Raw genomic sequence first — 27,949 nt, 5'->3', positions numbered from 1 at the left:
ACACCTAGGGGTTAAGTGTTTAGGGGGAGGGATTAGTTTTAGATGGAATGTTTTTTGATTGGTCGTGACTGTTGTTAGGGAGGTTCTGTTAGCTTTTGTTGGTTGGCTTGGAGAGATGGGGCTCTCTTCTCTTCAGGCTGTTTACCCTCCCGTGGCAAAAAAGGATTCTATCAATAAGATAAAAAGATCGGGCGCTTATATGTGCTGTTGCTCAAAGCTGCTGCTATAAAATAAGAATTTACTCACCGGTAATTCTATTTCTCGTAGTCCGTAGTGGATGCTGGGAACTCCGTAAGGACCATGGGGAATAGCGGGCTCCGAAGGAGGCTGGGCACTCTAGAAAGATTTAGGACTACCTGGTGTGCACTGGCTCCTCCCACTATGACCCTCCTCCAAGCCTCAGTTAGGACACCGTGCCCGGACGAGCAGACATAATAAGGAAGGATTTAGAATCCCGGGTAAGACTCTTACCAGCCACACCAATCACACCGTACAACTCGTGATACTATATCCAGTTTGACAGTATGAAAACAACTGAGCCTCTCAACAGATGGCTCAACAATAACCCTTTAGTTAACAATAACTATTTACAAGTATTGCAGACAATCCGCACTTGGGATGAGCGCCCAGCATCCACTACGGACTACGAGAAATAGAATTACCGGTGAGTAAATTCTTATTTTCTCTAACGTCCTAGTGGATGCTGGGAACTCCGTAAGGACCATGGGGATTATACCAAAGCTCCCAAACGGGCGGGAGAGTGCGGATGACTCTGTAGCACCGAATGAGAGAACTCCAGGTCCTCCACAGCCAGGGTATCAAATTTGTAGAATTTTGCAAACGTGTTTGCCCCTGACCAAGTAGCTGCTCGGCAAAGTTGTAAAGCCGAGACCCCTCGGGCAGCCGCCCAAGATGAGCCCACCTTCCTTGTGGAATGGGCATTTACAGATTTTGGCTGTGGCATGCCTGCCACAGAATGTGCAAGCTGTATTGTACTACAAATCCAGCGAGCAATAGACTGCTTAGAAGCAGGAGCACCCAGCTTGTTGGGTGCATACAGGATAAACAGCGAGTCAGATTTTCTGACTCCAGCCGTCCCGGAAACATATATTTTCAGGGCCCTGACAACGTCCAGCGACTTGGAGTCCTCCAAGTCCTTAGTAGCCGCAGGCACCACAATAGGCTGGTTCAGGTGAAACGCTGACACCACCTTAGGGAGAAACTGGGGACAAGTCCTCAATTCTGCCCTATCCATATGGAAAATCAGATAAGGGCTTTTACATGATAAAGCCGCCAATTCTGACACTCGCCTGGCTGAAGCCAAGGCCAATAACATGACCACTTTCCACGTGAGATATTTCAGATCCACGGTTTTTAGTGGCTCAAACCAATGTGATTTTAAGAAACTCAACATCACGTTGAGATCCCAAGGTGCCACAGGAAGCACAAATGGGGGCTGAATATGCAGCACTCCTTTCACAAATGTCTGAACTTCAGGTACTGAAGCTAGTTCTTTTTGAAAGAAAATCGACAGAGCCGAGATCTGTACTTTAATGGAGCCTAGTTTTAGGCCCATATTCACTCCTGCTTGCAGGAAATGCAGAAATCGACCTAGTTGAAATTCCTCTGTTGGGGCCTTTTTGGCCTCGCACCATGCAACATATTTCCGCCATATGCGGTGATAATGCTTTGCCGTAACATCTTTCCTGGCCTTAATAAGTGTAGGAATGACTTCTTCCGGAATACCCTTTTCCTTCAGGATCCGGTGTTCAACCGCCATGCCGTCAAACGCAGCCACAGTAAGTCTTGGAACAGACAGGGCCCCTGTTGTAGCAGGTCCTGTCTGAGCGGTAGAGGCCACGGGTCCTCTGAGAGCATCTCTTGAAGTTCCGGGTACCACGCTCGTCTTGGCCAATCCGGAACCACGAGAATGGTGTTTACTCCTCGCTTTCTTATAATTCTCAATACCTTTGGTATGAGAGGCAGAGGAGGGAACACATAAACCGACTGGTACACCCACGTTGTCACTAGAGCGTCCACAGCTATCGCCCGAGGGTCCCTTGACCTGGCGCAATATCTTTTTAACTTTTTGTTGAGGCGGGACGCCATCATGTCCACCTGTGGTTTTTCCCAACGGTTTACCAGCATCTGGAAGACTTCTGGATGAAGTCCCCACTCTCCCGAGTGTAGGTCGTGTCTGCTGAGGAAGTCTGCTTCCCAGTTGTCCACTCCCGGAATGAACACTGCTGACAGTGCTAGTACATGATTCTCCGCCCATCGGAGAATTCTTGTGGCTTCCGCCATCGCCATCCTGCTTCTTGTGCCGCCCTGTCGATTTACATGGGCGACTGCCGTGATGTTGTCTGACTGGATCAGCACCGGCTGGTGTAGGAGCAGGGATTTTGCTTGACTTAGGGCATTGTAGATGGCCCTTAATTCCAGAATATTTATGTGAAGGGAAGTCTCCTGACTCGACCATAGTCCTTGGAAGTTTCTTCCCTGTGTGACTGCCCCCCAGCCTCGAAGGCTGGCATCCGTGGTCACCAGGACCCAGTCCTGTAGGCCGAACCTGCGGCCCTCTAGAAGATGGGCACTCTGCAGCCACCACAGTAGCGACACCCTGGTTCTTGAAGACAGGGTTATCAAGCGATGCATCTGAAGATGCGATCCGGACCACTGGTCCAACAGGTCCCACTGAAAGATTCTGGCATGGAACCTGCCGAAGGGAATTGCTTCGTAAGAAGCCACCATCTTTCCCAGGACCCGCGTGCAGTGATGCACTGATACCTGTTTTGGTTTCAGGAGGTCTCTGACTAGAGATGACAACTCCCTGGCTTTCTCCTCCAGGGAGAAACACCTTTTTCTGGACTGTATCCAGAATCATACCCAGGAACAGTAGCCGTGTCGTCGGAACCAGCTGTGACTTTGGGATATTCAGAATCCAGCCGTGCTGGTGCAGCACCTCCTGAGATAGTGCTACTCCCACCAACAACTGTTCCTTGGACCTCGCTTTTATTAGGAGATCGTCCAAGTACGGGATAATTAAAACTCCCTTTCTTCGAAGGAGTATCATCATTTCCGCCATAACCTTGGTAAATACCCTCGGTGCCATGGACAGTCCAAACGGCAGCGTCTGGAATTGGTAATGGCAATCCTGTACCACAAATCTGAGGTACTCCTGGTGAGGATGGTAAATGGGGACATGCAAGTAAGCATCCTTGATGTCCAGGGATACCATGTAATCCCCCTCGTCCAGGCTTGCAATAACCGCCCTGAGCGATTCCATCTTGAACTTGAATTTGTTTATGTATGTGTTCAAGGATTTCAAATTTAGAATGGGTCTCACCGAACCGTCCGGTTTCGGTACCACAAATAGTGTGGAATAATAACCCCGGCCTTGTTGAAGTAGGGGTACCTTGATTATCACCTGCTGAGAATACAGCTTGTGAATTGCCGTTAGCACCGCCTCCCTGTCTGAGGGAGCAATTGGCAAGGCAGATTTTAGGAACCGGTGGGGTGGGGACTCCTCGAATTCCAGCTTGTACCCCTGAGATACTATTTGCAGGATCCAGGGATCCACCTGTGAGCGAACCCACTGATCGCTGAAATTTTTGAGGCGACCCCCCACCGTACCTGGCTCCGCCTGTGGAGCCCCACCGTCATGCGGCGGACTTGGAAGAAGAAGCGGGGGAGGACTTTTGCTCCTGGGAACCTGCTGTTTGTTGCAGCCTTTTTCCCCTACCTCTGCCTCTAGACAGAAAAGACCCGCCTTTTCCACGCCTGTTTTTCTGGGTCCGAAAGGACTGAACCTGATAAAACGGCGCCTTCTTAGGCTGTGAGGGGACATGGGGTAAAAATGCTGACTTCCCAGACGTTGCTGTGGAAACTAGGTCCGAGAGATCATCCCCAAATAATTCCTCACCCTTATAAGGCAACACTTCCATGTGCTTTTTAGAATCTGCATCTCCTGTCCACTGGCGAGTCCATAAGCCTCTCCTAGCAGAAATGGACAATGCACTTACTTTAGATGCCAGTCGGCAGATTTCCCTCTGTGCATCTCTCATATATAAGACTGAATCTTTTATATGGTCTATGGTTAACAGGATCGTGTCTCTGTCTAATGTGTCAATATTTTCTGACAGTTTATCTGACCAAGTAGCGGCAGCACTGCACATCCAAGCTGACGCAATAGCTGGCCTAAGTATAATGCCTGTGTGTGTATATACAGACTTCAGTATCGCCTCCTGCTTTCTATCAGCAGGTTCCTTGAGGGCGGCCGTATCCTGAGACGGTAGTGCCACTTTTTTAGACAAACGTGTGAGCGCTTTATCCACTCTAGGGGGTGTTTCCCAACGTGACCTATCCTCTGGCGGGAAAGGGAACGCCATTAGTACCTTCTTAGGAATTACCAATTTTTTATCAGGGAAAGCCCACGCTTCTTCACACACTTCATTTAATTCATCTGATGGGGGAAAAACTACGGGTAGTTTTTTCTCTCCAAACATAATACCCTTTTTAGTGGTACCAGTAGTTATATCAGAAATGTTTAACACCTCTTTCATTGCCTCAATCATACAGTGAATGGCCTTAGTGGGCATCAGGTTAGACTCATCGTCGTCAACACTGGCGTCAGTATCAGTGTCGACATCTGGGTCTGCTTGTGGTAGCGGGCGTTTTAAAGCCCCTGACGACCCATGCGACGCCTTGGCAGGCACAAGCTGAGAAGACGGCTGTCCCACATTTGGCATGTCGTCTATTTTCTTATATAGGGAGTCTATACGTGCACTCATTACTTTCCATAAGCTCATCCACTCAGGTGTCTGCCCCGCAGGGGGTGACATCCCTTCTAAAGGCATCTGCTCCGCCTCCACATCATTATCCTCATCAAACATGTCGACACAGCCGTACCGACACACCGCACACACACAAGGAATGCTCCGAATGAGGACAGGACCCACAAAAGCCCTTTGGGGGGACAGAGTGAGAGTATGCCAGCACACACCAGAGCGCTATATAATGCAGGGACTAATTGAGTTATGTCCCCTATAGCTGCTTTTTATATTATATATATGTAATGCGCCCAAATTTAGTGCCCCCCCTCTCTTTTTTTTACCCTGTTCTGAAGTGTAGACTGCAGGGGAGAGCCAGGGAGCTTCCTTCCAGCGGATCTGTGAAGGAGAAATGGCGCCAGTGTGTCTGAGGGAGATAGCTCCGCCCCTTTTCCGCGGCCTATTCTCCCGCTTTTTTCTGGATTCTGGCAGGGGAATTTACCACATATATAGCCTCTAGGGCTATATATTGTGGTATTTTTGCCAGCCAAGGTGTTTTTATTGCAGCTCAGGGCGCCCCCCCCCAAGCTCCCTGCACCCTCAGTGACCGGAGTGTGAAGTGTGCATGAGGAGCAATGGCGCACAGCTGCAGTGCTGTGCGCTACCTTGGTGAAGACTGATGTCTTCTGCCGCCGTTTATCCGGACCTCTTCTTGCTTCTGGCTCTGTAAGGGAGACGGCGGCGCGGCTCCGGGACCGAACACCAAGGACTGGGCCTGCGGTCGATCCCTCTGGAGCTAATGGTGTCCAGTAGCCTAAGAAGCCCAATCCGGCTGCAAGCAGGCGAGTTCGCTTCTTCTCCCCTTAGTCCCTCGCTGCAGTGAGCCTGTTGCCAGCAGGTCTCACTGAAAATAAAAAACCTAAACTATACTTTCTTTCTAAGGGCTCAGGAGAGCCCCTAGTGTGCATCCAACCTCGGCCGGGCACAAGATCTAACTGAGGCTTGGAGGAGGGTCATAGTGGGAGGAGCCAGTGCACACCAGGTAGTCCTAAATCTTTCTAGAGTGCCCAGCCTCCTTCGGAGCCCGCTATTCCCCATGGTCCTTACGGAGTTCCCAGCATCCACTAGGACGTTAGAGAAAATTGGGTAAGTCACCCCCAATACCAAACACAAGCAAAGAAAACCAACTAGCAGCGCTAATAAAACAATTAGTAGAATAACATCGCGGTAACCTCCTTAGTTGGAAAAGAGTAGTGGTAGTTCTGTTGATGAAAGTTTGTGCAGTAATTTGGCTCAGCACAATGTCCAGTCCTGGAAACAAGCTTTTGGGGTCACCACCTTTATGAGAAATTGCTGCCTTTGTGTATCCGGACCAGGACTGGACATTGTGCTGAGCTACTACTACTCTTTTCCAATTAAGGAGGTTACCGCGATGCAGTGAGGACCCGCAATCACAACTTTAAGGGACTATTTCCTCCAGCGGCCAATTGTGGTAAATAACTTCTAATCCTATGACTGCGCTGTCAGTCCAGGGACGACTGTTCATCTGTTTGCTATCCGGTCTATAATAATCAGGAACGGACTACACACAAATCAGGCAGCTATAACCGTGACCCCTCTCTTTTATAGTAATTTTTTATAGTAATTGTCAGATTTTTTATTCATATCTATTTTTATTTTTTATTGTGCTAGTGAATAATTTCATGTTTGATTAAATATTATGAATCAGTACTCAATCCTTCTATTCTACTAATTGTTTTATTAGCGCTGCTAGTTGGTTTTCTTTGCCTGTGTTTACCCTCCCGGCCTCCCTGGTGTGGTTGGGTTTAATGGTTCAGTCGTGTTGGCTTTTTAGGGTGGCCTGTGTCAGAACGGCTGTTGGTGGTTTTAAAATAATGTTTAGCTGCTTCCCTGGAGGTCACTTCCGTTCACGGTGAAGATTAGGCGTGGATTCCAGTTTCAGGCAGGGGCAACCACCGGTCCAGGCGTGGCCCCTTACTTCTCCGTAGATGGGCTGTTGAATCAAGTCGATGGCGATGGGAGCAGATAGCCTCAATGCTTGATGGTCATGTCCCTGTACGAGTTGGGCAATCGATCCTTCCCTTGCGAGTTGTTTAGGCAAGGATGGCGGCAGAAGGCGTCATCCTTGCCGAAGTGGGCTTGTTTTAATTGTTAGTTCAAAGTTATTGCTTACGCTAGGCAATTCTTTCACCCCCGCCATCATACTTTATTTAAAATAATCTAAAATTAAATCCCTCTTTAATAAAAATCTGACCCCTTTCACCGCCAATTCAGTTTTCTGTGTCATTATTTATTAGTTAAGATCGTGTGATTGTGAGTGTTTCGGCTGATAGGGAGTTTATGGAGGCAGGTAGGAATTAGGAGAGAGAGATGCATGGGAGAGTGGTGAACAAGTAAAGGCAAGACAGAGGGGGGTATTCAATTAAGTGACGTTTTTTCGAATGGTCGAAAAAACGGCACTAATTCGACACAGGGTATTCAATTGTGAGCATTTTTGCCAGGTTTTTCTTTCTATTTTCGCCCATGCCGTTTTACTTATTTATTTATTTTTTGCAGAATCGGCATGGGCGAAAATTGTGCCAAAAATAGGTGAAAATGCTCCAATAGTTTTTATTGTTCCTGTGTGAATGAAGTTAAACCATATTGTATCTTACCTTATTGTTGTTTTTCAGAGTCGGATGAAACATGCCACCAATTTACAGACCTGAATTTACCAGATGCGATTGTCGGCACAGACCTAGAGGTGAAATTGCTGCTTTACACTAGAGAAAACGCAAACTGTGCTGGGGATCTAAACAAGGAAAACACAACGGCCTTCCAGTATCTGAATGTAACTAGGAAAACAATATTTATCACCCACGGGTACAGGCCCACAGGATCCCCTCCTGTATGGCTAGATGAGATCGTACAGAAACTGCTCGCCACTGATGACTTCAATATCATCTTAGTTGACTGGAACCGAGGAGCCACAACAGTGCTGTACCACATTGCTGCCGCCAAAAGCCGGCAAGTTGCAGATATACTGAAATCTCTCATTGACACCATGCTGGTAAGATCATATGCACATGCAGGGCCGTCTTTTCGTATAGGCTCAATGGGCTCTTGCCCAAGGGCCCCAGGAGTATAAGGGTCCCAGGCTGATAGGTAATGGTCCCCTCTTTCCAGGGGTACCAGATTTTTGAAAATCGGCCCTGAGGAACTGGAGATATCCGAATTGAAAGCAGTGGTCCCCTTCCAAGCTTATGAATTGCGCTTCCCAGTCAGATATCTCGAGTTCTGTCTGACTAAGAGTTTTTCTGAGGGTATACTCCAAAAGCTGGGACTCTCTCCTTTTGGTGACACTGGCAGCTTGTCTCTACTGTGCCCAGAACCAGAGCTATCAGCCTTCCAGCAGCTGGTCCCTGCCCCAGCTCCACACGTGTAATATGCAGTTTTAGATTTTCGTTGGTGGATTGCTCTGGCTCCTGAACTCTGATCGCCAAGTCCCCAGAACCTTGTGAAAGGCGGGACTCTCTAGATTTTTATCCCAGTCAAAGCTAAGAAATATATTTTCAGGAACTTGAGATATCTGCAGTCAAGCAAGCTGCCCTCCCACTGGAAAATGATAAATATTAAGCCCACTCCACTATCCTCCCCTCCCCTACATATTAAACACCCCCTACCACTCTGGAAGCCATGTACCAGGGCTTCTTCATTCAGCCCAATGCCCCCTTCTACAGTTTAGCCTCATCTGTGCAGTAAAGGAGTGATTACTGCTCCAGGTCCTACATGCTGAGCAGAAGATAGAACACCCCCTACCGCCCACAGGACATCAAAGTTACCGCTGATAGCACACCCCACCCCTACCGCTGGAGGATGGGTAGGGAGCCCAGTGCATGGCTGTGCCCAGGGGCCTACACTGCTGTTAAGATGGCCCTGCGCACATGTCCTGATCAGAATGTTTGTCCTGCATGCTGTAATGGTATATTGTCTGTAGTGACATAACTGCATGATGTAGGCAACTATTGTTAAACTAGTTTGTGGATAGGAGAACATGCTGAGACTTGCAGTTCCACAACAACACATTCATTGGTTATCTAATCAGCTGCATGCCATTGCAGATCCGTTTACAGCCCCACAGGGCGGTCGATATGGAATAATATCGGCCGCCCAGTTTGCTCTTGGAACAGTCCATGTTGCATACCTCCCAACTTCCCTGAGTTTCGCAGGACAGTCCCATTGTTTTGAGACTGTCCCGCTGTCTGAGGTGGTGGTGGTGGTGGGGGAGTTGGGAGGCCCCATGTCACTTGCTGCTCCGCTTCGCACACAATTTACTAAGGTGGTAGTTTTTTTTTAGAACTGGTGATGTTGTCTATAGCAACCAATCAGATTCTATCTATTACCTTCTAGAAGCAGCTAGGTAAATGTTAAGTACAATCTGATTAGTTGCTATGGGCAACATCATCAGTTCAAAAAAACTACCACCTTAGTAAATTTACTCCAGTGTCTATTCACGGGAGAGTGAAACAGGAGGCATGCCTGCAGCTCTGGAGGGCTGTGCATGCCCCCACAGTGATGGCAAATGGGAGGCGTAGTTCGCAGACTTGGCATTACCGCAAAGCTACGCTCCCTTTGCAGAGGCCACACCCAGTTTTCAAGGCCATACCCCTTTTTGTTCGTATGCGCCTTCCACGAGCGGCAAAGTCCAGAATCCTGGATTAAAAATGTTGGGAGGTATGATGATGCAATGCAAGAGGTGCAAGTGCATTTTTCTTTTTGCATGCAGGGAATATACTGGTTGCTTTTGCATGCAGCTCAAAAATTCTAGGCATCTTTTGATTTACACTGAAATATAGAATTAAGCTAGATTATGCACCCTCATGAACATATTAAATCTGACCCACCACAGTGCAGTACAACATGGTTTTGCCATGATGTACATTGCTCCTTGTCTTGGGTTGTTCCTAACTTTTTCCCTTAATGTCTAAGAAATTTCATATACTTTACTTTGCGCAATGCTGATGTACTGTGTGTATGCGCCCGTTTTTATCCACTGAGGCGCACGGTGTGGGAAATGTATTGGTTAATTCCTGGACGATGACTGGGAGGCGGCTATTCAGGCGCACAGAGATTCACTGACTTATTGGCTGTGTTATATGAGTGCTGCAGGCATGTGGCATAACTGGTTGCGAACGCAGGCACTTGGGGCTAAATTTACAAAGATTTGTGTTGTGCCCGAGTGTGGCAAATATTAAACACAATGGGGATCGCATGGACTTGGCCATGCGGCGATCGCTCCATTAATGGAGCGATCGCCGGCTGTATATAGTCGCAGCCTGGCATGCCATGAAGCAAGCCGTGTTGCAGCATGCTGCATTGCAGCAAAGATGAGCATCTGTAGGTGGTCCCTCGAGTCGAATTCATGGCAAATTTGCATTGCGAATTACATTTGCAATTCAATTCCAAACTTGCATTTCTTTTTCAGAGTAAATCTGCCTGTTATTGTCCATACCCACTGAGCAGGTGCACAGGTAGGGAAAATCTTTATTGTAAGGTCAAAATGTCAGGATTTGCTTCAGAACCCCTTTGACACCCCCCTAATGACTTGTTAGGCATTTGAAATGTTTCAGTTAACTTAATTGGGCCAATAATTACATCCAATTTTGTTTGGTGAAAAAATATGGCCTCAAAGTACCCCCAAATCAACTTTTTCGTTAGTTTATACACCCCAAATTTAATTCAAGTATATATTTAAATGAAAAATAATAGCTTTTTATAAGCTGTTTGTAAGAAAAAAATTAAAAGTAGCCTCAAATTACCCCCAAATCACCTTTATTCCTGACATTTTTTTGCATTTTAAATTCCTTGTAGTTCAACTAAATTGCTGAATCATAACCGTAACCAGATATAAATTCCACATGATAACAGAATTCAGAGATCTTCGTTACACATATTTGGGCAAATGTGTGAATAAGCCCCAAAACCGCATCAAGGCGTCTCTGTATATATGGGGTCCCTAGCGCTATATCTAGGTGCAGGGTGTGGCACCCCAAAACACCTGCATAAGCCAGAAAGCCCAGCGCAGCATACCAGTGAAAAAACTATAGTGTTAATAAATTAGTATTTAGGAAGCCGAAGCTATAGAGAAAGTGATACAAAATGAAATGCAATTAAAATAGAGAAATAGTGTTAAGAAATTAATAAGTGAAAAGTGTTAATAGAATGTAAAGGTATGCCACACTAAGGCCATCCAGCTCAGCCAGTCCAGAGGCACCACACCTCACACCTCCATTACCCCAATCTGGGTCTAAGATTAACCAGCAAGGAGCCACATGATTATGGCTCCTTACTACAATATGTCTACATATTACATATTGTTACATATTGTAGTAAGGAGCCATTATCATGTGGCTCCTTGCTGGTTAATCTTAGACCCAGATTGGGGTAATGGAGGTGTGAGGTGTGGTGCCTCTGGACTGGCTGAGCTGGATGGCCTTAGTGTGGCATACCTTTACATTCTATTAACACTTTTCACTTATTAATTTCTTAACACTATTTCTCTATTTTAATTGCATTTCATTTTGTATCACTTTCTCTTAGAGATGAGCGCCTGAAATTTTTCGGGTTTTGTGTTTTGGTTTTGGGTTCGGTTCCGCGGCCGTGTTTTGGGTTCGACCGCGTTTTGGCAAAACCTCACCGAATTTTTTTTGTCGGATTCGGGTGTGTTTTGGATTCGGGTGTTTTTTTCAAAAAACACTAAAAAACAGCTTAAATCATAGAATTTGGGGGTCATTTTGATCCCAAAGTATTATTAACCTCAAAAACCATAATTTACACTAATTTTCAGTCTATTCTGAATACCTCACACCTCACAATATTATTTTTAGTCCTAAAATTTGCACCGAGGTCGCTGTGTGAGTAAGATAAGCGACCCTAGTGGCCGACACAAACACCGGGCCCATCTAGGAGTGGCACTGCAGTGTCACGCAGGATGTCCCTTCCAAAAAACCCTCCCCAAACAGCACATGACGCAAAGAAAAAAAGAGGCGCAATGAGGTAGCTGTGTGAGTAAGATTAGCGACCCTAGTGGCCGACACAAACACCGGGCCCATCTAGGAGTGGCACTGCAGTGTCACGCAGGATGGCCCTTCCAAAAAACCCTCCCCAAACAGCACATGACGCAAAGAAAAAAAGAGGCGCAATGAGGTAGCTGTGTGAGTAAGATTAGCGACCCTAGTGGCCGACACAAACACCGGGCCCATCTAGGAGTGGCACTGCAGTGTCACGCAGGATGGCCCTTCCAAAAAACCCTCCCCAAACAGCACATGACGCAAAGAAAAAAAGAGGCGCAATGAGGTAGCTGTGTGAGTAAGATTAGCGACCCTAGTGGCCGACACAAACACCGGGCCCATCTAGGAGTGGCACTGCAGTGTCACGCAGGATGTCCCTTCCAAAAAACCCTCCCCAAACAGCACATGACGCAAAGAAAAAAAGAGGCGCAATGAGGTAGCTGTGTGAGTAAGATTAGCGACCCTAGTGGCCGACACAAACACCGGGCCCATCTAGGAGTGGCACTGCAGTGTCACGCAGGATGTCCCTTCCAAAAAACCCTCCCCAAACAGCACATGACGCAAAGAAAAAAAGAGGCGCAATGAGGTAGCTGTGTGAGTAAGATTAGCGACCCTAGTGGCCGACACAAACACCGGGCCCATCTAGGAGTGGCACTGCAGTGTCAAGCAGGATGTCCCTTCCAAAAAACCCTCCCCAAACAGCACATGACGCAAAAAAAAAAAGAGGCGCAATGAGGTAGCTGACTGTGTGAGTAAGATTAGCGACCCTAGTGGCCGACACAAACACCGGGCCCATCTAGGAGTGGCACTGCAGTGTCACGCAGGATGTCCCTTCCAAAAAAACCCTCCCCAATCAGCACATGATGCAAAGAAAAAGAAAAGAAAAAAGAGGTGCAAGATGGAATTGTCCTTGGGCCCTCCCACCCACCCTTATGTTGTATAAACAAAACAGGACATGCACACTTTAACCAACCCATCATTTCAGTGACAGGGTCTGCCACACGACTGTGACTGATATGACGGGTTGGTTTGGACCCCCCCCAAAAAAGAAGCAATTAATCTCTCCTTGCACAAACTGGCTCTACAGAGGCAAGATGTCCACCTCATCTTCACCCTCCGATATATCACCGTGTACATCCCCCTCCTCACAGATTATCAATTCGTCCCCACTGGAATCCACCATCTCAGCTCCCTGTGTACTTTGTGGAGGCAATTGCTGCTGGTCAATGTCTCCGCGGAGGAATTGATTATAATTCATTTTAATGAACATCATCTTCTCCACATTTTCTGGATGTAACCTCGTACGCCGATTGCTGACAAGGTGAGCGGCGGCACTAAACACTCTTTCGGAGTACACACTTGTGGGAGGGCAACTTAGGTAGAATAAAGCCAGTTTGTGCAAGGGCCTCCAAATTGCCTCTTTTTCCTGCCAGTATAAGTACGGACTGTGTGACGTGCCTACTTGGATGCGGTCACTCATATAATCCTCCACCATTCTATCAATGTTGAGAGAATCATATGCAGTGACAGTAGACGACATGTCCGTAATCGTTGTCAGGTCCTTCAGTCCGGACCAGATGTCAGCATCAGCAGTCGCTCCAGACTGCCCTGCATCACCGCCAGCGGGTGGGCTCGGAATTCTGAGCCTTTTCCTCGCACCCCCAGTTGCGGGAGAATGTGAAGGAGGAGATGTTGACAGGTCGCGTTCCGCTTGACTTGACAATTTTGTCACCAGCAGGTCTTTCAACCCCAGCAGACCTGTGTCTGCCGGAAAGAGAGATCCAAGGTAGGCTTTAAATCTAGGATCGAGCACGGTGGCCAAAATGTAGTGCTCTGATTTCAACAGATTGACCACCCGTGAATCCTTGTTAAGCGAATTAAGGGCTGCATCCACAAGTCCCACATGCCTAGCGGAATCGCTCCCTTTTAGCTCCTTCTTCAATGCCTCCAGCTTCTTCTGCAAAAGCCTGATGAGGGGAATGACCTGACTCAGGCTGGCAGTGTCTGAACTGACTTCACGTGTGGCAAGTTCAAAGGGCATCAGAACCTTGCACAACGTTGAAATCATTCTCCACTGCACTTGAGACAGGTGCATTCCATCTCCTATATCGTGCTAAATTGTATAGGCTTGAATGGCCTTTTGCTGCTCCTCCAACCTCTGAAGCATATAGAGGGTTGAATTCCACCTCGTTACCACTTCTTGCTTCAGATGATGGCAGGGCAGGTTCAGTAGTTTTTGGTGGTGCTCCAGTCTTCTGTACGTGGTGCCTGTACGCCGAAAGTGTCCCGCAATTTTTCTGGCCACCGACAGCATCTCTTGCACGCCCCTGTCGTTTTTTAAAAAATTCTGCACCACCAAATTCAAGGTATGTGCAAAACATGGGACGTGCTGGAATTTGCCCATATTTAATGCACACACAATATTGCTGGCGTTGTCCGATGCCACAAATCCACAGGAGAGTCCAATTGGGGTAAGCCATTCCGCGATGATCTTCCTCAGTTGCCGTAAGAGGTTTTCAGCTGTGTGCGTATTCTGGAAAGCGGTGATACAAAGCGTAGCCTGCCTAGGAAAGAGTTGGCGTTTGCGAGATGCTGCTACTGGTGCCGCCGCTGCTGTTCTTGCGGCGGGAGTCCATACATCTACCCAGTGGGCTGTCACAGTCATATAGTCCTGACCCTGCCCTGCTCCACTTGTCCACATGTCCGTGGTTAAGTGGACATTGGGTACAACTGCATTTTTTAGGACACTGGTGAGTCTTTTTCTGACGTCCGTGTACATTCTCGGTATCGCCTGCCTAGAGAAGTGGAACCTAGATGGTATTTGGTAACGGGGGCACACTGCCTCAATAAATTGTCTAGTTCCCTGTGAACTAACGGCGGATACCGGACGCACGTCTAACACCAACATAGTTGTCAAGGACTCAGTTATCCGCTTTGCAGTAGGATGACTGCTGTGATATTTCATCTTCCTCGCAAAGGACTGTTGAACAGTCAATTGCTTACTGGAAGTAGTACAAGTGGGCTTACGACTTCCCCTCTGGGATGACCATCGACTCCCAGCGGCAACAACAGCAGCGCCAGCAGCAGTAGGCGTTACACGCAAGGATGCATCGGAGGAATCCCAGGCAGGAGAGGACTCGTCAGAATTGCCAGTGACATGGCCTGCAGGACTATTGGCATTCCTGGGGAAGGAGGAAATTGACACTGAGGGAGTTGGTGGGGTGGTTTGCGTGAGCTTGGTTACAAGAGGAAGGGATTTACTGGTCAGTGGACTGCTTCCGCTGTCACCAAAAGTTTTTGAACTTGTCACTGACTTATTATGAATGCGCTGCAGGTGACGTATAAGGGAGGATGTTCCGAGGTGGTTAACGTCCTTACCCCTACTTATTACAGCTTGACAAAGGGAACACACGGCTTGACACCTGTTGTCCGCATTTCTGGTGAAATACCTCCACACCGAAGAGCTGATTTTTTTGGTATTTTCACCTGGCATGTCAACGGCCATATTCCTCCCACGGACAACAGGTGTCTCCCCGGGTGCCTGACTTAAACAAACCACCTCACCATCAGAATCCTCCTGGTCAATTTCCTCCCCAGCGCCAGCAACATCCATATCCTCCTCATCCTGGTGTACTTCAACACTGACATCTTCAATCTGACTATCAGGAACTGGACTGCGGGTGCTCCTTCCAGCACTTGCAGGGGGCGTGCAAATGGTGGAAGGCGCATGCTCTTCACGTCCAGTGTTGGGAAGGTCAGGCATCGCAACCGACACAATTGGACTCTCCTTGTGGATTTGGGATTTCAAAGAACGCACAGTTCTTTGCGGTGCTTTTGCCAGCTTGAGTCTTTTCAGTTTTCTAGCGAGAGGCTGAGTGCTTCCATCCTCATGTGAAGCTGAACCACTAGCCATGAACATAGGCCAGGGCCTCAGCCGTTCCTTGCCACTCCGTGTGGTAAATGGCATATTGGCAAGTTTACGCTTCTCCTCCGACAATTTTATTTTAGGTTTTGGAGTCCTTTTTTTACTGATATTTGGTGTTTTGGTTTTGACATGCTCTGTACTATGCCATTGGGCATCGGCCTTGGCAGACGACGTTGCTGGCATTTCATCGTCTCGGCCATGACTAGTGGCAGCAGCTTCAGCACGAGGTGGAAGTGGATCTTGATCTTTCCCTAATTTTGGAACCTCAACATTTTTGTTCTCCATATTTTAATAGGCACAACTAAAAGGCACCTCAGGTAAACAATGGAGATGGATGGATTGGATACTAGTATACAATTATGGACGGGCTGCCGAGTGCCGACACAGAGGTAGCCACAGCCGTGAACTACCGCACTGTACTGTGTCTGCTGCTAATATATAGACTGGTTGATAAAGAGATAGTATACTCGTAACTAGTATGTATGTATAAAGAAAGAAAAAAAAACCACGGTTAGGTGGTATATACAATTATGGACGGGCTGCCGAGTGCCGACACAGAGGTAGCCACAGCCGTGAACTACCGCACTGTACTGTGTCTGCTGCTAATATATAGACTGGTTGATAAAGAGATAGTATACTCGTAACTAGTATGTATGTATAAAGAAAGAAAAAAAAACCACGGTTAGGTGGTATATACAATTATGGACGGGCTGCCGAGTGCCGACACAGAGGTAGCCACAGCCGTGAACTACCGCACTGTACTGTGTCTGCTGCTAATATATAGACTGGTTGATAAAGAGATAGTATACTCGTAACTAGTATGTATGTATAAAGAAAGAAAAAAAAAACCACGGTTAGGTGGTATATACAATTATGGACGGGCTGCCGAGTGCCGACACAGAGGTAGCCACAGCCGTGAACTACCGCACTGTACTGTGTCTGCTGCTAATATATAGACTGGTTGATAAAGAGATAGTATACTCGTAACTAGTATGTATGTATAAAGAAAGAAAAAAAAACCACGGTTAGGTGGTATATACAATTATGGACGGGCTGCCGAGTGCCGACACAGAGGTAGCCACAGCCGTGAACTACCGCACTGTACTGTGTCTGCTGCTAATATATAGACTGGTTGATAAAGAGATAGTATACTCGTAACTAGTATGTATGTATAAAGAAAGAAAAAAAAACCACGGTTAGGTGGTATATACAATTATGGACGGGCTGCCGAGTGCCGACACAGAGGTAGCCACAGCCGTGAACTACCGCACTGTACTGTGTCTGCTGCTAATATATAGACTGGTTGATAAAGAGATAGTATACTCGTAACTAGTATGTATGTATAAAGAAAGAAAAAAAAACCACGGTTAGGTGGTATATACAATTATGGACGGGCTGCCGAGTGCCGACACAGAGGTAGCCACAGCCGTGAACTACCGCACTGTACTGTGTCTGCTGCTAATATATAGACTGGTTGATAAAGAGATAGTATACTCGTAACTAGTATGTATGTATAAAGAAATAAAAAAAAACCACGGTTAGGTGGTATATACAATTATGGACGGGCTGCCGAGTGCCGACACAGAGGTAGCCACAGCCGTGAACTACCGCACTGTACTGTGTCTGCTGCTAATATATAGACTGGTTGATAAAGAGATAGTATACTCGTAACTAGTATGTATGTATAAAGAAAGAAAAAAAAACCACGGTTAGGTGGTATATACAATTATGGACGGGCTGCCGAGTGCCGACACAGAGGTAGCCACAGCCGTGAACTACCGCACTGTACTGTGTCTGCTGCTAATATATAGACTGGTTGATAAAGAGATAGTATACTCGTAACTAGTATGTATGTATAAAGAAAGAAAAAAAAACCACGGTTAGGTGGTATATACAATTATGGACGGGCTGCCGAGTGCCGACACAGAGGTAGCCACAGCCGTGAACTACCGCACTGTACTGTGTCTGCTGCTAATATATAGACTGGTTGATAAAGAGATAGTATACTCGTAACTAGTATGTATGTATAAAGAAAGAAAAAAAACCCACGGTTAGGTGGTATATACAATTATGGACGGGCTGCCGAGTGCCGACACAGAGGTAGCCACAGCCGTGAACTACCGCACTGTACTGTGTCTGCTGCTAATATATAGACTGGTTGATAAAGAGATAGTATACTCGTAACTAGTATGTATGTATAAAGAAAGAAAAAAAAAACCACGGTTAGGTGGTATATACAATTATGGACGGGCTGCCGAGTGCCGACACAGAGGTAGCCACAGCCGTGAACTACCGCACTGTACTGTGTCTGCTGCTAATATATAGACTGGTTGATAAAGAGATAGTATACTCGTAACTAGTATGTATGTATAAAGAAAGAAAAAAAAAACACGGTTAGGTGGTATATACAATTATGGACGGGCTGCCGAGTGCCGACACAGAGGTAGCCACAGCCGTGAACTACCGCACTGTACTGTGTCTGCTGCTAATATATAGACTGGTTGATAAAGAGATAGTATACTCGTAACTAGTATGTATGTATAAAGAAAGAAAAAAAAACCACGGTTAGGTGGTATATACAATTATGGACGGGCTGCCGAGTGCCGACACAGAGGTAGCCACAGCCGTGAACTACCGCACTGTACTGTGTCTGCTGCTAATATATAGACTGGTTGATAAAGAGATAGTATACTCGTAACTAGTATGTATGTATAAAGAAAGAAAAAAAAACCACTGTTAGGTGGTATATACAATTATGGACGGGCTGCCGAGTGCCGACACAGAGGTAGCCACAGCCGTGAACTACCGCACTGTACTGTGTCTGCTGCTAATATATAGACTGGTTGATAAAGAGATAGTATACTCGTAACTAGTATGTATGTATAAAGAAAGAAAAAAAAACCACGGTTAGGTGGTATATACAATTATGGACGGGCTGCCGAGTGCCGACACAGAGGTAGCCACAGCCGTGAACTACCGCACTGTACTGTGTCTGCTGCTAATATAGACTGGTTGATAAAGAGATAGTATACTACTAATATTATATACTGGTGGTCAGGTCACTGGTCACTAGTCACACTGGCAGTGGCACTCCTGCAGCAAAAGTGTGCACTGTTTAATTTTAATATAATATTATGTACTCCTGGCTCCTGCTATAACCTATAACTGGCACTGCAGTAGTGCTCCCCAGTCTCCCCCACAATTATAAGCTGTGTGAGCTGAGCAGTCAGACAGATATATAATATATATATAGATGATGCAGCACACTGGCCTGAGCCTGAGCAGTGCACACAGATATGGTATGTGACTGACTGAGTCACTGTGTGTATCGCTTTTTTCAGGCAGAGAACGGATATATTAAATAAACTGCACTGTGTGTCTGTTGGTCACTCACTATATAATATATTATGTACTCCTGGCTCCTGCTATAACCTATAACTGGCACTGCAGTAGTGCTCCCCAGTCTCCCCCACAATTATAAGCTGTGTGAGCTGAGCAGTCAGACAGATATATATAATATTATATATAGATAATAGATGATGCAGCACACTGGCCTGAGCCTGAGCAGTGCACACAGATATGGTATGTGACTGAGTCACTGTGTGCTGTGTATCGCTTTTTTCAGGCAGAGAACGGATTATAAATAAAAGTGGTGGTCACTGGTCACTATCAGCAAAACTCTGCACTGTACACTACTGAGTACTCCTAATGCTCCCCAAAATTAGTAAATCAAGTGTCTCTCTAATCTATTCTAATTCTAAACGGAGAGGACGCCAGCCACGTCCTCTCCCTATCAATCTCAATGCACGTGTGAAAATGGCGGCGACGCGGGCTCCTTATATAGAATCCGAGTCTCGCGATAGAATCCGAGCCTCGCGAGAATCCGACAGCGTCATGATGACGTTCGGGCGCGCTCGGGTTAACCGAGCAAGGCGGGAAGATCCGAGTCGCTCGGACCCGTGAAAAAAAACATGAAGTTCTGGTGGGTTCGGATTCAGAGAAACCGAACCCGCTCATCTCTACTTTCTCTATAGCTTCGGCTTCCTAAATACTAATTTATTAACACTATAGGTTTTTCACTGGTATGCTGCGCTGGGCTTTCTGGCTTATGCTGGTGTTTTAGGGTGCCACACCATGCACCTAGATATAGCGCTAGGGACCCCAAATATACAGAGATGCCTTGATGCGGCTTTGGGGCTTATTCACACATTTGCGCAAATATGTGTAACGAAGATCTCTGAATTCTGTTATCATGTGGAATTTATATCTGGTTACTGTTATCATTCAGGGTGCTGGGGGAAACAAATGGCTTTTTTTCTTGCTTAGAAATACCCCTCCCTTTCGAGCACCTGAATGATATCACTAAGCTAATTGAGCATCTACCAATGTATGAGTTCAACTAAATTCGTAAGCTTTTTAAATTTTTATAAAAAAAATGCACAAATCAGCCATTTGACACCTTTTAATAGTTACAGTACTTTCCTTATGCCCACTATCAGTCTTCTCTATGATTCTGCTTACAAAGTCATCACTTTATTGGGGTCTAGGAAGGTCTCCCCAAATTTCAAGCTATTTTCCCAGTTCATTTTTTGGAAAAAATTCACAAGACTAGTGCGAATTGTCATTTCTAACTGAATAGTGCAAATCTGGGGTGCGTGCATGACAGTGAAGTGTGCGACTTTATAGGCGAAGTGTGCGTGTTTAGCGTATTTTGCAATCTGCCACCTAATTGAATTCCCCACTTACAGCATAAACATATTAAACTCTGGAATTGATTTCTCTTGGCTTAAATTGTAACTACTGTCCTCCTCCTCCTCCTCATCTGCCCCACCACCCAAACTGGATGGGTGCCCAAACTTGTACACATGCTAGATTACTAATTTATTTGTTTCAGTCTGTTAAATCAGTAAATATATTGCAATTGTGCAAAAGTGTGTACCCCTGTTATAGTAAAGACTGATACTGTAACTTGATTTAACTTACAGATTCAGCGATTTTCATGAAATGTGTCCAATGATGCCCAAACAATTGTATATAGGTTTACAAGGCCATAACTAGGAGTGTACAGGTGGTGCCGCTACCCAGAGGATGGTACTGCTGCTGTCCCAAGCCTCCTGTATTTAGCATGCAGGGTGCCTGGAATGACACTCTGCAGCCTGTAGAGCTGCCGCATAGCCGCCTGGAGCGTCCTTAAGAGTCTCCGAGGACACACCCACACAGCCTGTAGAGCCGCATTCCTCTGCCCCCTGGTCCCTTATAGCCCTTGCTACAGCATTGTAACTTAATATATCATGTTGCTGTTTAGTTTCTCTCTCTCCCTCTCTCCTACCCTCTCTATAACCTCTTTCTCTCTCTATTAGCTCCCTCTTATTGTCCGCCCCTTTTTCCCTTTCTATGTCCCTACTCTCTGCAACCTCTCACTCTCTTTCTTTCTTTTCCCTCTCCCTTTCTTTTCTATGGTTCCCTCTCTTTACCCTTTAGCTTCTGCCCCACCTATCTCTGTCCTCTCTCTATGCATTGCTTTCTTTCTCCTGCCCTCTTTCTCTCGCTTATCTTCTCTCTCCCTCCCTCCCTTCCTCCCTTTCTCTGTCCGCCCTCTCACTCTCACTCTCTCTCTCTCCCCTTCTTTCTTTCTCTTCTGAAATCCCTGACGTAAACAGTGTGTAACATTCAATTTAGACTGAGTCACTTTCCCACCACTGACGGTGAAGGAATGTACAGTATTATGAATCACAAACAGGTTCACTTGGTTATGAGGTAATGTACTACATTGTGTAGGAAAGGTCTTCTAGCTGATAAATCCTGAGTCACAGACCAGAAATAACCTCAGTATCATATAAAATATAACATCAGTGTCATATACATCAGCAGTCATTAGGGATGGCCATCGGCCATTGATGGTTAGCAACCATTGGTAGTTTGCCACAGTAGTGCGCCAAAAAATGGGTGGCCAAACGCCACATGGGGCACGGACAATGAAAATGGGGGCATGATACACATATGTGGGGGCAGATACACATATGACCCCAATAGTGCAAGATACACGTTGCCCCACAGTGCCAGATACACGTTGCCCACAGTGCCAGATATACATTGCCCCACAGTGCCAGATATACATTGCCCCACAGTGCCAGATATACATTGCCCCACAGTGCCAGATACACATTGCCCCACAGTACCAGATACACATTGCCCCACAGTGCCAGATACACATTGCCCCACAGTGCCAGATATACATTGCCCCACAGTGCCAGATACACATTGCCCCACAGTGCCAGATATACATTGCCCCACAGTGCCAGATATACATTGCCCCACAGTGCCAGATACACATTGCCCCACAGTGCCAGATATACATTGCCCCACAGTGCCAGATACACATTGCACCACAGTACCAGATACACATTGCCCCACAGTGCCAGATACACATTGCCCCACTGTGACATATACAGATTCTCCCAGTGCCAGATACCGAAATGCCCCCCAGTGGCAGATACAGAGATGCCCCCAGTGCCAGATATGCCCGCAGTGCCAGATATATATGTCCCTGCAGTGCCCGATATGCCCCCAATGCCAGATATGCCCCCGTGCCAGGTATACATGCCCCCCTTCCCCTGCTGCTTACCTCGCGCTGCTAATTCCTGTGTGTGAGGGGAGGAGAGCGCAGCGCGCGCCTCTCCTGCTCCTCAGTGTCTACCTTCAATTAGGCGCCGATCCGTGATCACGGGCCGTATCCACGGCTAAATTCTTAAGGGTACGCCTTACCCACCCGTACCCGCACACCTGCAGCGCTGCCGCCACCCCTAACAGAACCAGAAGAAAGAAGAGTGGTGAGTACTAAGCTGGCGTCTCGGTTAGCGGGTCGCTGACCATTATGGTGGCATGAGGGTACAGAGACGCACGGCTTCTACATGGGGCACCTGGGTCTCCAGACTCAGTACACAGTGCAAACGCACAGCTCCTGAGGGGGAAAACTGAGTCTCGGTACACTATGGTGGTCATTCCGAGTTGATCGCTCGCTAGCAGTTTTTAGCAGCCATACAAACGCTATGCCGCCTCCCACTGGGAGTGTATTTTAGCTTAGCAGAAGTGCGAACGAAAGGATCGCAGAGCGGCTACAAAATTATTTTGTGCAGTTTCAGAGTAGCTTCAAACCTACTCAGCGCTTGCGATCACCTCAGACCATTCAGTTCCTGATTTGACGTCACAAACACGCCCTACATTCGCCCAGCCATGCCTGCATTTTTCCTGGCATGCCTGCATTTTTTCGAACACTCCCTGAAAATGGTCTGTTGACTCCCAGAAAGGCCCACTTCATGTCAATCACTCTGCGGCAGCCAGTGCGACTGGAAAGCATCGCTTGACCCTGTGTGAAACTACATTGTTTGTTGAAATAGTACGTTGCGTGTGCGCATTGCGCCACGTATGCATGCGCAGAAGTGCCGTTTTTTTGCCTCATCGCTGCACAGCGAACGAATGCAGCTAGCGAACAACTCGGAATGACCACCTATATGTGTACACAGTACCCAAACTGGCATTATGGACTTAAAAGGGGGCTGACTCCATTTTAGGCATAAAATTACCTCAGCCAGTATAAAAAAGAGCAGGAAGACCGCGCATCATTGAAGGGGCAGGGTTTCACTATGAGCGGATCCAGCAGCTCACCAGCACCATTTTCCCTCTGCAGTGGATGCAGACTCTGACTGACACGGAGAGACTCCAGATTACCTCAGCGGTACTATAGCAGGGATGGAGCGATTATTAGTGTACTGAGTCCCTAATCTAGGTACTTGGTCTGCGACCTGGCTAAGCTTATCTCTGTGTCTCCCTGGAAGGGCTCTTTGTGGGTTAATTGTGCATTTAACCTGTTCCTGTGTGTGTGTGCTGTCACTGTCACAGTATGTCAGACAAAGAGTGTGTTTCATGTAAGGCACAGTGTTCCTCTTCTCCAGGGGGTTCACTGCTGTGTACTCAGTGTAGTGTACCTTCCAAGGCTAGCGGGGCAGAGCCAGCTTGGATGGACTCCATTAAGGGAATGATTTCCAATATTTCTACTAAATTGTCCCGCAATGAGAAAGAGATGCAATACTTAAGACAATTGATGACTGAGTTTATAAAAAGAGACTCAGTACCCAAACCAGTGGCTCAGTCCCATGTAATTTGTCCGCAAAAACGTACTTTGGCCCATATCCTGCAGTCTGACTCTGATGATGAAGGATCAGACATGGAGGAGGGAGAGGTGGACTCAGAGTTAGGGGAGGCTACTCTGTCACAGGGAATAGAAGCTCTTATAGAGGCTATCAGAGAAGTTCTGCATATCCCTGATAAGGTGACAGAGGAGACTGAGGAATCTTATTTTAATATAAAAAATAAATCCTCAGCCACTTTTCCTGTTTTAAAGGAGCTAAATACCCTGTTTGAAGAACCGTGGGTTAATCCTGATAGGAAATTTCAAATCCCTAAAAGGTTGCTATCATCTTTTCCTTTTCCTCCTGAGGATAGGAAAAAATGGGAAAATACACCAATAGTGGATGCATCCTTATCCAGGCTGTCACGGAAAATTCTATTGCCTGTCCCGGGTTCAGCCTCCCTAAAAGACACGGCTGATTGTAGATTTGAGACTACACTCAAATCCTTGTATACAGCTGCTGGGGTGGCCCAGAGACCCACTATAGCACGTGGGTGGATTACTAAGGCCATCGCCAAATGATCGGGTAACCTACTTGAGGGGTTAGATACCTGCCTCAGGGAGAGATTATTTTACTCCTGCAACATATACAGGACTCTGCGAACTTTATGGTGGAAGCCATAAAAGAAATAGGCTTGCATAACGCACGCACCACTGCTATGGCAGTGTCAGCACACAGAGGCTAATGGCTACGCCAGTAGACTGCTGATGCGGACTCCAGGAAAGGCATGGAAGGCCGACCCTTCACAGGAGAGGCCTTATTTGGAGATGAACTAGACAAATGGATCTCCAAAGCTACTGCGGGTAAGTCCACATATCTTCCTTCTGCAGCTCCCCCAGCCAGGAAGGCTTACTCAGGACCTAATCTACAGTCCTTTCGGACTGCCAAGTTTAAGGGCAAATCCTGAGGTTCTTCTACAGCCACCAGAGGCGTTAGAGGTAAACCACGCAAACCAGCAACTGCCGGTTCTCAGGAACATAGCTCAGGCTCTGCTTTCTCAAAGCCTTCAGCATGACGGTGGACCGCGATGCCTGGAGGACTGGCGGGTGGGAGCCCGACTGAAATTTTTCAGTCACATCTGGACAGGTTCGTGTCAGGATCCCTGGGTCATAGATCTTATTTCCCAGGGCTACAGACTGGAGTTTCAGGAGCTCCCACCCCACAGATTCTTCAAATCAGGCTTACCAGTTTCGCAAGAGGCAAGTATCACCTTACAGGACGCCATTCAAAAACTGGTACAGACTCGGGTCATTGTTCCAGTTCCACCTCATCTGCAAAACAAGGGATATTATTCCAACTTGTTTGTAGTACCGACACCGGATGGTTCGGTAAGACCGATTTTGAACCTCAAGTCATTGAACCCCGTACTTATGAGTGTTCAAATTCAAGATGGAGTCTCTGAGAGCGGTGATCTCTGGTCTGGAGGAGGGGGAATTCCTAGTGTCTCTAGGTATCAAGGATGCATACCTTCATATTCTCATCAGGCTTATCTACGGTTTGCACTACAGGACTGTCACTACCAGTTCCAGGCCCTGCCATTTGGTCTCTCCACGGAACCAAGAGTATTCACCAAAGTGATGGTAGAGATGATGTTTCTGCTCTGCAAACAAGGGCCAAAATTTACAAAAAAATCGAGTTTGTCCGATTTGTGTTTTTTTTTCTAAGTCCCAACACGGGAATTCACTAAGCACAAATCTCGGCAGTGTTTGGACTATTCGTAATGGTTTGAATGACAAAGTTCAGAAATACGAATGAATAGACCATCGGTCAAATGCGGCTGTTATTTCCTACAACACGGGTATTCACTATTCATTCGTATTTGGGTGTTAGTCTCTGAGTGCTCAAGTGCGGGTGTATTTTTTTGCGATTCGTTAAAAAAAGCAGCAAAAAAATAGACCTGCTTTTTCCAGGCGAGTTTGGATAATCATGCACGGATCAGTGAGATCTGTGCATGGTTATCTATGGGAAAGGGTCTGTTTACTGTAAAAACTTGGTAAAAAAATTGCGTGGGGTCCACCCTCCTAAGCCAAACCAGCCTCGGGCTCTTTGAGCCGGTCCTGGTTGCAAAAATATGGGGAAAAAATGGACAGGGGTTCCCCCATATTTGAACAACCAGCACCGGGCTCTGCACCTGGTCCTGGTGCCAAAAATACGGGGGACAAAAAGCGTAGGGGACCCCGTATTTTTAACACCAGCACCGGGCTCCACAAGTCAGAGAGATAATGCCACAGCCGGGGGACACTTTTATATAGGTCCCTGCGGCCCTGGCATTAAATCACTAACTAGTCACCCCTGGCTGGGGTACCCTGGAGGAGTGGGGACCCCTTAAATCAAGGGGTCCCCCCCTCCAGCCACCCAAGGGCCAGGGGTGAAGCCCGAGGCTGTCCCCCCCATCCAAGGGCTGCGGATGGGGGTCTGATAGCCATGTGTAAAAAAAAGAATATTGTTTTATGTAGCAGTACTACAAGTCCCAGCAAGCCTCCCCGCAAGCTGGTACTTGGAGCTTCACCCCTGGCCCTTGGGTGGCTGGAGGGGGGACCCCTGGATTTAAGGGGTCCCCACTCCTCAAGGGTACCCCGGCCAGGGGTGACTAGTTAGTGATTTAATGCCAGGGCCGCAGGGACCTATATAAAAGTGTCCCCCAGCTGTTGCATTATCTCCTTGACTAGTGGAGCCCGGTGCTGGTGTTAAAAATATGGGGGACCCCTACGCTTTTTGTCCCCCGTATTTTTGGCACCAGAACCAGGTGCAGAGCCCGGTGCTGGTTGTTCAAATATGGAGGAACCCCTGTCAATTTCCCCCCTATATTTTTGCAACCAGGACCGGCTCAAAGAGCCCGAGGCTGGTTTGGCTTAGGAGGGGGGACCCCACGCAATTTTTTTTTAAATTTTAACACTTTAATTTTTTTATTTAAGGTGCACAATGAAGCCCTGCACGGATCTCACAGATCCGGCCGGGATTCCTTGTGTTTTGTCAGGCACTGTTTTACTCATCACTCCCGTAAAACACTGCCTGACATTACGAATCACATTGACATCGGAAAAGACGAATGCTGCAAACTCGGCAGATTAGTAAATGACCGTATCAGGATTCAAAAAGTTGCAGTAAAATGCACCGTCCAGGGAGCGGTTGTTGAACAGCATTGGCCTCTCAACTAGACTACTCCTGGATCACGGGTGGATTCTGAACTTATCAAAATCTCACCTGGAACCGACGCAGAGGCTTCCTTTTCTGGGAATGATACTGGACACAGAGTCTCAGAGAGTGTTCCTTCCCTTGGAAAAGGCTATGTTAATCCAGTCGATGGGTCAGGCTGTCCTGAAGCCAACCCGGATCTCGGTGCATCTGTGCATTTGCCTTCTGGTGAAAATTATGGCCTCTTACGAGGCGCTTCAGTACTGAAGGTTTCATGTGAGGCCCTTCCAGCTGGATCTGTTGGACAAATGGTCCGGATCGCATCTCCACATGCACCAGAGGATCTGTCTGTCACCAAGAGCCAGAATCTCCCTTTTATGGTGGCTACAGACTTCTCACCACGTCGAGGTTCGGGATTCAGAATTGGATTCTGCTAACCACAGACGCAAGCCTCAGAGGTTGGTGACCAGTCACTCAGGGGGTGCAGTTTCAAGGAAGATGGTCAAGTCGGGAAGTCGTCCTTCCAATAAACATCTTGGAACTCAGGTCAATCTACAATGCCCTTCTGCAGGCCTCATGTCTACTTCGAAATCAGTCCATTCAAGTCCAGTCGGACAATGTAACGGCGGTAAAGTATACAAACTGACAGGGCAGAACGAAAAGAACAGCACTGTCAGAGGTGTCAAGAATTCTCCTATGGGTGGAAAAACATGCCGTGGTGTTGTTTGCGGTCTTCATTCTGGGAGTAGACAACTGGGAAGCAGACTTCCTTAGCAGACACGACATGCACCCAGGGGAGTGGGGCCTCCACCCAGAGGTGTTTCGGTGATTGACACATCGGTAGGGATATCCACATATCGA

The 27,949-nt window shown here is 47.1% G+C and overlaps 2 protein-coding genes across 2 annotated transcripts in view; one reads left to right on the top strand and one right to left on the bottom strand.

Moving 5' to 3' along the window:
• RBM11 (RNA binding motif protein 11) overlaps positions 1 to 27,949 on the bottom strand; it is a 548,228-nt gene that overhangs the window by 246,549 nt on the left and 273,730 nt on the right. The gene's annotated exons all lie outside the window — the stretch shown is intronic.
• Positions 1 to 27,949, top strand: part of LIPI (lipase I) — a 73,417-nt gene that overhangs the window by 9,816 nt on the left and 35,652 nt on the right. Inside the window, exon 2 of the mRNA XM_063956338.1 lies at positions 7,463 to 7,839. Within this exon, the coding sequence (XP_063812408.1) occupies positions 7,463 to 7,839 (377 nt within the window). The remainder of the gene's footprint in view (positions 1 to 7,462; positions 7,840 to 27,949) is intronic.

Source organism: Pseudophryne corroboree, chromosome 2 (assembly GCF_028390025.1).
Source record: "Pseudophryne corroboree isolate aPseCor3 chromosome 2, aPseCor3.hap2, whole genome shotgun sequence".
In the NCBI taxonomy this organism is placed as follows: domain Eukaryota; kingdom Metazoa; phylum Chordata; class Amphibia; order Anura; family Myobatrachidae; genus Pseudophryne; species Pseudophryne corroboree.
This window is presented reverse-complemented; position numbering and strand designations above follow the sequence as displayed.